The sequence below is a fragment of the Micropterus dolomieu genome, linkage group LG01, assembly GCF_021292245.1.
Source record: "Micropterus dolomieu isolate WLL.071019.BEF.003 ecotype Adirondacks linkage group LG01, ASM2129224v1, whole genome shotgun sequence".
Taxonomy (NCBI): Eukaryota; Metazoa; Chordata; class Actinopteri; order Centrarchiformes; family Centrarchidae; genus Micropterus; species Micropterus dolomieu.
Window position 1 is genome coordinate 24,717,932 of NC_060150.1, and position 10,999 is coordinate 24,728,930.

A 10,999-nucleotide genomic window follows, 5' to 3' on the forward strand; every position below is an offset into this window, starting at 1 on the left:
TTGGATTTAGTTACAAGAAATAGGACAAGGTTTAGCTGTAACAGCCATGAATTCCACATCTGCTCTTTAAATGTAAATTTGCTTTGTCATCGTCTCATGATCACCGCCTAGCTACATCAGAGACTGCATACACTGCTCTCTTTCTCTCTCATGTATGCCCACACACACACACACGCACACACTCAAAGAGACTCGAATGTCCAACCCTACACCTGCCTTTCCTGTTACTATGGGAAGGGAATTAAGCAGGTATACATGTTAGCCTCCAACCAGTGCTCTATACACCCCTCCTTCCTTCAGTTTCCACAGACACCGGAGTCCCACTCAGCTGAACAACAGTATCGTATGACTCTGTTTTTCAATAACTGTATTTATGAGTAGAGCTGACGCAGTTTCACAGTTTCATTCACTCGTGGATTTTCATTCGTCACTTCATTGCAATGGACTGTGTTGTGTTGCTGCTGGTGTGTGTTGCTCCGGTGGTCCAGGGCTATGGCTCAGGTCTAGTAACAGACAGCTGTCAAGACATGCGACCCCACCACTCTGGGCTGAGCCCACAGACAAAAGCTCCAGCCTTCACCGTCACTACCGACCGCAGCAGCTACAGCCTCAGAGAGCAGGTGAAAGGTAAGTATCAGGCTTCTCTTAACCTGGAATTAGTATAATGCAGCTATTATATACTCATTCAGTTATATTAATCCTGAAGTGGATGGCACTAACAACTTAAAGCACTAGGGGACAAATGTTTCTTAAAAACAACTAATGTGTTCTCTCTAAGGATCAGTCTACCGAAATAAAAAAAACATACATATTTTCTGACTTTCCCAGTGCTTGAAGTGGTGGTAGTATGCAGTACCGGCACCTCGACATTTTACTCTTTGGCGTACTGGGACTTCTCCCAAGCTGCCGGTACTCTCCTCTGTCCTCTCCGTATCAGGTTTTCTGGGCGCTACATGACACTCACCCGTTCCCGTTCCCGCCTGCCTGCTAAACTCTGTCGGCGGAGAGAGACAGGAGAGAAGAGAAGCTCGGGGGCCTCGAATCTTCAAATCACGTTCATTAAAATTAACTAATACTTTTTTGAGTCATTTCGTTCATTTGAACTAGGCTGGTTATTGTGGCACTGCAGCTCTCTAGTGGGCGATTAAAAAACAGCGCCGTTCTCAAACACGGAAGGCTGCCTGGCTTGCTTTAATTGACATAGTATAATGTCAATTAAAGGGGCATTATGGAGTTTCCAGCGGCCACTAGCGGTGCGGTTCTAAGGTTGCAACCAGGTGTGTGCTCGTACGCGTGCTCGCTTTAAGTCATGAGCAAGCATAATCCAAAACACAACCACTGTCATACAGAAATCCTGCAATAAACCCAGAAACACCTGCATGCAGGCTGTGGCTTTTCACTCAGAAATGTTCAGGGTCTGTTATTTCAATGTTCCCGTCTCAGAGGCAGAACAACACCGGCACCGTAACGTCACTTCATTCAGCGCAGCGAGCTGTATATCGGCACAATCCTCCCGAATAAAGGCAGAGTGACAGCGGCTATAGACAGACAGGGAGAACAAACAGAGCTGGAAACTCAGGTAAACTCCCACTGCAACATTACAGTAATAGTTTTATCAGCTGCAGGTTGAACTAATCCATGCTCCTTACATGATCACGGTACATTTACTGCATTTAGCCGAGCGTTAGCTGGCTGCTCCTGGCTGCATCACTATAGGCTAACGTTAGTAAACAAATCGCTCCACATTTGCTTTTTGCCGTTTCATACTTTCTTGCAAGCTAAATCAACAGTGGTACACGTGATAGTAACATGGGTGGCGTTAGTTCGTGAAGTAATGTGGAAAGCTAACGTGATATGACTTTGCACCGGATAACATTAGCAACTGCTCGGCGTTAGCCTGTGAGCTAACGTGACTTTCTGCAGCTTTACTAATGCTCCCTTTGTTCTTACTCGACATCATCTGAACCTGTTTGGTTTGATAGCACATAAACCTTTATTGTTGTTTTGTATCCTTACATGGAGCCTGTGTTTTGCTGTGAGCCGGTTGTTTTATGGTGTTAGTGGACTACATGTCGTTAGCTGCCGTGTTGTCGCTGTAGCATGAGAGCCTCGGGAGGCAAGCAGTCGTGTGCTTCATTTCTGAGTGAGTTTTGAGCCCACTGACAATAAGGCAATGACAATTTGATTTATTAAAATCAAAAACTTACATATAGCCCCTTTAAGATATAATGCACAAATTCACCTCTTGATCACTCTCTATCATCATTATATACACCCCCTTGGGTTAATTGGTGTCTTTAAAATTGTCCTTGGGTGTGAATGTGAGTGGTTGTTTGCCTATGTGTGGCCCTGCGATGGACTGGCGACCTGTAGTGCAAACCAATGGCTATTTTTAAAAATAAGGATCAGTTGGCTGGGTGTGTTTTTAGTTACTTCCTGTTTTAGTTTGTAGGGTGTACCCTGCCTTTCGCCCCCGGGGTAAACTGGGATTGGCACCAGCCCTCTGCGACGCTGTACGCAGGATAATTGGTTGACGAGGGATGGATGTTTCTTCAAAATACTGTTAAAAATCTTCTCCTCTTGTTCTTGTGCATCGTCATGTCTTGTTACCCAAATGTATCATCACACCCCTAATCTGAGCCCTTATGTCCCCACCACTTTTCAACACAAAGTGACGCCCATGAAAACAAGAAACACTAGGGGCAGACAAAACTACAAACTAAAACAGGTAGTAGCTAAAAATACACCCAGCCAACTGTTCCTTATTAAAATGTTTTCACTCCATCCACATGATTAAAAAATCAATTTAGAGGATATGTTCACTATGACAGATTACTTAAATACAAACAATTAGCTGATGAATTGTTTAGTTGATAAATAATTAACAATTAACAATTTTGATAATATATACATATTTTTACAGCATTTATCAAGTACAAACCAAAGCATTTTTTGGTTCCATCCTCCATGATTCCATCCTAAACTGAATAATTTAGTTTCTGCACTGTTGACAATTGTAGATGTCCCATTGAGCTCTGCGCATTTACTGCATGTTTTGACATTTTGTAGACAGAAAAAAAATATTATTTAAATAAACAGTATAATATTTAATTGATCATGAAAACAATTGAAGCATGTAAAATGCTAAATGTTAAATAAGGGTCCCATAATATCAGTATTCATTGTCAGTAGCGCTTTCTTGTGAACACTGAGCAGGAATGTTTGTTTTTTTCTCAGTTCTGCTCCAGGCTCCAGCCTCCACACCATTCATTGGTTTCTTGTTGGAGGCTAGAGAGGTGGGGGGCCAGTCTCCTGTGGGCACCTTCACTGAGACATCAGGGAATGCTCAGCAACTCACCTGCAGCCAGAAACCTGTGAGTTTATTCCCACACAGCAGACTTTAATGTGAATAACATACAGGCCTCAGCAGGTAACACAACATATCATGAGAAAACTCCTGCATACTGTCTCACTTACAGTTGGAATGTTTATTCATTTGCGATATTTTGGTCTGTTTGACATCACATTCCAGCAGTAAACAAGACAATTAGTGGGAGCTTCTCAAGAGACCTTTTCAATTTTTTGAGGACACAATATACTTGCCATATCATACCACACCATACACACTGCAAATTGAAACTATAATAGTGGCATACCTGTATGATTCCTGTAAAATTCATACAAAACGCCTATTGAAGGCATATTCAAAGTAAACTGAATGTAGTTCTTGAACCATTTGAAGTATATGCATGGTTTTGGGCTTCTCTGAAAGATAACAATCTGGAGTGTCTAACCCAAAAGTCAGAATGATTGTAAGTGCTACTGGAATTGATTAATATAAGTTTAAACACACTAAAAATAATATATTTTTCATTTCCGCTTGAAAATGCTTGCTAACAAATGCATGCAGACAACTATAGGTGGGACTTGGTAGCTGGAAAACACTGTAGGACCACGGCATAAAGCCTTACCTAGCCCAAGTTTAAATTTCATACCAATACCATGAAAAATAACATGTTACACAGGTTTTTCTAAGCATATGTCTTAGCATATTTTTTCTAAAACAGCACCCCCCTTTGCAGCATGTGGCTGCTGCTGCATCGCTCCGTATTAAGGTGGGTTCACACTGAAAGCAAATCCAGCATTTTGGGCAGCTTGATTACATACAAAGTCAATGCAAAGACGCAAATTCCTGAGAATTCGCTCCGGGCAGGGGCGAATGAGGCATTTGTCACAGAAATCACTGGTTCGCGCGAGTTAAAATTTTTCAACTTTGGCGAGAAATTCGCTTGACCCGATGTTGCAAAAGCCAATCAGCGGTGAGATTGTCCAAACGTGTGTGTCTGTAACTTTATTCTAGCTATCGTTGTACTTTACTGTAAACAGGTTAGCATAGCATAGCCCTGATCAATCCGAACTCCATTCAGAAAACGAAAAAGGTTTACTTTGCTGTAGTATCTGCAGTGTTTTTTTGCTTAAAACTCATTGTGTGTGAACACCAGCGGTCAAACTCGCGCGAGTAAAGCGAGGTGAATATTAAATTCGCTTTCAGTGTGAATGCACCTTTAGCTGGTAGCTTGATGCAGATGTGTTTTTTGCTGATAGATCATGGACTTTCTACTTAAAGAGGTGGTATTATGGTTTAATTTTTAAAAAACACCATATGTTTGTCATACTGCACATTGCTGCAGCTCCTCTTTTCACCCTATGTGTTGTACGCTTCGCTCTTGAGCTACACAGTGATGCATCTTACTTGTACAAAATCTTTGTTGGGAGTTGCACATGCGCAGTTCCCAGGTAAGGACTACTAGCCAATCAGAAGCAGAGAAGGGCGTCGTAAGAAACAAGGTAGTGTGATCCAAATCAAAACTGCTTCAGACTGCGACCGTAATCTAGCAGATGGTATAAGTTACTCACAAGTCCACAACCACACATCATTGTTCCACATTTTACCATAAACCACTACAAAAATCACCATATTTCAACTCAATTTACATATAAATTGGCCAAACAATTTGAACGTTTGCTCAGTAGCTTTCACATCGGGTATAACGTTAGCATTATAGCTATAACTTTTGCTGTGTAAGCCAACGTTTACAACTCAGCACTTTTCACTGTCTATGAAGTTATATTGCCGTGTTTATTTTAAATATAATTCACAACCAATAAAGCATATTTACAGGTTGTGATTGTGAATTTCCAGGACCAAACAGAGTCGGAGTTGCATCGTCTTTTAGGACTAAACGTTAAACTGTTGCCGGTGTTCTGACGATCTATGCTGCCTTGCCGAAAAATGCTACCATAGCGCAAATCGATAGACTCGACTCTGCTCGGCCCTGCTCCGTTTACCATTGCAGATAGTACCCAGAGATAGTACGTAGCTTGTCGTCATAGCGACGCCACACACAACTGCCACAACGTAATGTTCAATGCGACACACACACCAGCGATCCGCACAGCTAAGTTAAAACGTTTCAACATTACTCAGAATGTAAAGACAGATAAGCGGTATGAATACCTTCCAGCACAGGCATCCCCCGCAGCCACTTGCGGAGCTCCTCAACTATGAAAATGTTCAAGCACATTTTTGTTCCGCCATCACTTCTTGTAAAACTGTCAATATTCGAAATCTACACAGTTGATTTCTCACCTCAAAACTAATCAGAAGTGGATTTAGTGATGAAATTACATACGAAAACTGTAAAATATAAAACTTTCTGTTGCTGGCATCTGTCTGGTGCACGCAATGATGATGCAGTGAATAGTGAATATTTTCTCTGACGTTAAATTTTAGTATCCCTCAGCTCGCTTGGAACGTCAACGGAGGTGAGGTGATACGAAAAAAAGTACCTGGAAGTAGGTACAGGTACAACATTTCTACAATGGAAAACCAAACAAAGGCGAGTTGGGCCAAGTCGAGCTGGTACTGTGCAGTGGAAAAGGGGCTTAACTAAAATCAAAGTGCCTCCGCTCAGACTAGCTTGGTTTGAGGGCGTGCCTGACCCCGCTAGCTGCTTGGAAAGCTTTATGACGCGTTTTCATTGTGACATCACAGTGAAGGAAGGGAAACGGCTGGACTGCAAACGAGCTGTTTTCAAGCAGTTCAGAGCAGTGCTTTCTGTGGGAGATGGGAACTCCCTTTGGGCTGGACTTTGGGCGTTTTCACTTTGCAAACCTATGACATGCACAAAAAAGAGATATAAGTCAATAAAGGAGAGGGGAAAAGCCAAAAAGCATAATTCCACCTCTTTAAAGCTGGATATCGTTATTTTCAGAATTTTATTGGCTATACGAAGTGCCAGTCATCGGCACAATTGCTTGTAATTGGCTCGGCCTACCAATGAAATAATAGGGGCTGGCCCTTCCTTACAGGGCCCGCGTTGGCTATTGAAGGCTGTGAAAGGGACATCTGAGCTCCTATTGGGTCGGATTTTGGCCCTGTCCCAATATCCGTACTTCCGCCCTTGTGCCCCTCAATGTGCGTTCTTGCTAAGGGGTGCAAGACCGTAGGGTGTCCCGATCCTCTAATGTTGTTCTCCAGGGGTGATCACTTAATGCACCCCTTTCGCAAGTGCGCATCAGACCTCACTTTGCTATGGGCTGTTACCCAGAATCCTTGTAGTGTCGTGACGTTTCAAACAGCTAACCAATGGGAGAGCAAAACGGTTGCTATGGTGCTGGTCGGACACCGGGAAAACTCCAAAGAAGAAGGAAGCCGGCAAGAGCGTAAACAAATGAAGACGACTTCTTTTTAAGTGTAAGTGAAAATCGTTTTTGTTCAGAATATACCTAATTCTTCTGGTAAGAAACTGGTGGTGAGTTGTGATCAATTTTAGCAGGAGTACCGTGAATACCGCACCTGTGGCCAGCACCAGGTTTGTTTGTTTTTTTTCATGAAAAACTTTATTTGGTTCACAACAAGTTAACAAGGTTAGGCATCACAACAGGTAGGCCTATGTGTGAGTATCTTCCATCGTTGAACATACAAAACCACCACTATATAAGGTTTTACATTCATGTAAAAATAACGTCTCGGGTTACGTATGTAACCCTTGTTCCCCGAGAAGGGGAACGAGACACTGCATCGGTGACGACACTATGGGAACGCCTCTGGGCGTGGCAGGGCTGAACTATGAATGAAACTACTCCAATCCTATTGGTGTTGCTAAGCACGCCGGCACGCAGGACACATTAGCCCTTTTCTATTAAGCAAGGCACTCCAGGCGGGGTGAGGTGTGGCGGACCGACGCAGTGTCTCGTTCCCCTTCTCGGGGAACAAGGGTTACATACGTAACGTAACGTATAGCGACTGGGGGAAACACATACAGACTCAGCCTCGGCCACGAAAACTCCTCAGAGCTCTGAATACCGCCAACATTTCCAGGCAATTTATGTGCCAGGAGAAATGATGCTCCTCCCAGGAGCCTCTCGCAAAGCGGCCATCCATGACCACGCCCCATCCCGTGAGTGAGGCGTCTGTTGAAATAATTGTTCGGCGACAGATCGCTCCCAACACGGGACCTTGGGACAGGAACCAAGATTTCCTCCATACAGACAGGAAACAAAGGCATCTGCTCGTAACCCGTATCAGACGGAGCGGATTTCCACTGCAGGGCTCTCATGTGCAGTAGTCCGTAAAGTATTATACTGGACGCTGCTGCCAGGAGACCCAACACCCTCTGAAAGTGTTTTACAGTGATGGCGCGGCCTAACTGCAATCTGGTCACTGAGGATAAAATGGGCTCGATGCGTGCGGGAGACAAGTGGGCACGCATCGTCGTTGAGTCCCACACCACCCCTAGAAACGCTAACTCTCGCGACTGGGCCAGGACAAGCCAGTCTTGGTGGGGAGCGCCGGCGTCTGAAGGAATGAAGCGAGGGTGGGAGAAAGATAGCTCGCGAGTGCTTCCTCCACTTGAGGCATCGTTCCAAAGGCGTGCTGCTTAGTTTCTGTCACGCTGCCGTAGTCCAGCAGAGGGGACGCAGTCAGCCGTGCAGAGCAGCTCTCTTTTCTTTTTTTCTTTTTTCTCAGTCTGTTCCAAGATTTACACAACACATTGTGTAAATCAGGAACGGGGAAGAGAGGAGGCGGAGTCAGCAGACGAGGAATGGAAAAAGGCCTCAGCCGTCCCGACGCCCTCAGAGATATCACGCTGTAATCCCCATTACCGTAGCCACCGCAACGCTTCAGCAACCGCGGGGCCTGAGCCACGGGGAGAGCACATCGGACCATCTTCCGAAAGAGAGACTACACTAGACCGCACTAGACCTCAGCACCCTCTGGGACCGGGCCTCGCCATGGCCCCCTCGAGAGCTGCCTGGGCGTGCGACATCCCCAGACAGGAACACACATCCCATGAGTCTCCCCAGCCGCGATGTAGCGTGGGCAAGGAAAAACACATTGTCAGAACTGATTACCAGACATGGTCTCTACTGCTTCGTCAGGATTTCCAGGTAAGACAACAACTTTCTCGATAGTGGAGCTTCCAAACATACTCAGAGTGACTGCTGAATAAAAAAAAGGCTAATGTGTCCTGTGTGCCGGCGTGCTTATATACCCCTCCGGTTACGCCGTCACACGCTACCGTTCTAGCAACACCAAAAGGATTGGAGTAGTTTCATTCATAGTTCAGCCCAGAGGCGTTCCCATAGTGTCGTCACCGACGCAGTTCGAGTTCCCTCGAAGGGGAACATCATAAACATTCTGGTAAATAATTTAAGGAAAATATATAAACTATAGGAATAACAAATGAAAATATAAATGTAGAGAAAAATAAGGTGCAAAAAGAAAGTATTGGCATATTACTAAAGGCAGTATAAAGATTACATTTCTATAAATAGTTCCCATAACAAAATTAATTCAATAGGCACATTTATTGTCATTTATAAATTGGATAGACTCACAATACATTCTGAAATCTGTTCTAAATAATTCGAATGATCTTGAGAACTTGATCTTATGGATGTGGTACTTACCTAATAAGATGAGTAAGTTAACCATTTTACAGATTTTTTAATTTTTGTTTTTATAGTATAATTTAGTGCCTATACTAGATCCCTATCTGATGGTGCTGTAGTTAAGTTTAAGGATTCTATTGCAGTGTGTACCTCAATTACGTGTCTCATAAAACTTCCTATGCTAACGTCCATCCATCACAAATTGATCCTTCACAAATCGATCATCTCGTGGACAGCACTGCAGGACTGCTCTGAATGACACTTGACACTGTTGCTCATTTGAAAAAGAAACTGATTAAACATAGAAGACTAGCTCCATGGTACAACAGTCAAACACGCAAGTTAAAGAGAACAAACGGAAACTTGAGAGGAAATGGCGTCTTACACATCAAGTAGATTCTCATTTAATGTGGCAGGATAGTTTGAAAATGTATAGGAAGGCCCTCCGCAGCGCCAGAGCAGCTTACTGCTCAAAATTAATAGAGGAAAATAAGAACAATCCCAGGTTCCTCTTCAACACTGTAACCAGATTGACGGGAAGTCACAGCTCTAAGGAACAAGGTGTCCCTCTTGACCTCAGTAGTGACATTTTTATGAACCATTTTAACAACAAAATTTTTGTTATTAGAAATAAAATTCAGCACCTCCTGTCTTCAATGGATGCCGACCTGCCCTTAGTCTCTTCGGAAGCACCTTTAAAACTCAATAGATATTTGGACTGTTTTGCTACCATCAACCTTCAGCAACTTACTTCAGTTGTGTCCTCGTGCAAACCAACGACCTGCCTCACAGACGCCATCCCAACCAAACTGCTCAAAGAGGTTTTGCCATCATTTGGTACTTGTTTGTTAAATATTATCAACCTTTCTTTAACAACAGGCTATGTACAGTGCCTTGTGAAAGTATTCGGCCCCCTTCAACTTTTCGACCTTTTGCCATAAAGATATAAAACTGTAATTTTTTGTGAAGAACCAACAACAAGTGGGACACACTCATGAGGTGGAACGAAATTTATTGGATATTTCAAACTTTTTTAACAAATAAAAAACTGAAAAATTGGGCGTGCAAAATTATTCAGCCCCTTTACTTTCAGTGCAGCAAACTCTCTCCAGAAGTTCAGTGAGGATCTCTGAATGATCCAATGTTGACCTAAATGACTAATGATGATAAATAGAATCCACCTGTGTGAAATCAACTCTCCGTATAAATGCACCTGCTCTGTGATAGTCTCAGAGGTCTGTTTAAAGCGCAGAGAGCATCATGAAGAACAAGGAACACACCAGGCAGGTCCGAGATACTGTTGTGGAGAAGTTTAAAGCCGGATTTGAATACAAAAAGATTTCCCAAGCTTTAAACATCCCAAGGAGCACTGTGCAAGCGATAATATTGAAATGGAAGGAGTATCAGACCACTGCAAATCTACGAAGAGCCGGCCGTCCCTCTAAACTTTCAGCTCATACAAGGAGAAGACTGATCAGAGATGCAGCCAAGAGGCCCATGATCACTCTGGATGAACTGCAGAGATCTACAGCTGAGGTGGGAGACTCTGTCCATAGGACAACTATCAGTCGTATACTGCACAAATCTGGCCTTTATGGAAGAGTGGCAAGAAGAAAGCCATTTCTTAAAGATATCCATAAAAAGTCTCGTTTAAAGTTTGCCACAAGCCACCTGGGAGACACACCAAACATGTGGAAGAAGGTGCTCTGGTCAGATGAAACCAAAATCAAACTTTTTGGCAAAACGTTATGTTTGGCGTAAAGGCAACACAGCTCATCACCCTGAACACACCATCCCCACTGTCAAACATGGTGGTGGCAGCATCATGGTTTGGGCCTGCTTTTCTTCAGCAGGGACAGGGAAGATGGTTAAAATTGATGGGAAGATGGATGGAGCCAAATACAGGACCATTCTGGAAGAAAACCTGATGGAGTCTGCAAAAGACCTGAGACTGGGACGGAGATTTGTCTTCCAACAAGACAATGATCCAAAACATAAAGCAAAATCTACACTGGAATGGTTCACAAATAAACATATCCAG

The 10,999-nt window shown here is 43.5% G+C and overlaps 1 protein-coding gene across 1 annotated transcript in view; it reads left to right on the forward strand.

Moving 5' to 3' along the window:
* The first annotated feature begins 440 nt into the window (after nucleotides 1-440).
* LOC123980195 (putative ferric-chelate reductase 1) overlaps nucleotides 441-10,999 on the forward strand; it is a 44,132-nt gene continuing 33,573 nt past the window's right edge. Inside the window, exons 1-2 of the mRNA XM_046064496.1 lie at nucleotides 441-627; nucleotides 3,238-3,374. Of these exons, the coding sequence (XP_045920452.1) occupies nucleotides 441-627; nucleotides 3,238-3,374 (324 nt within the window). The remainder of the gene's footprint in view (nucleotides 628-3,237; nucleotides 3,375-10,999) is intronic.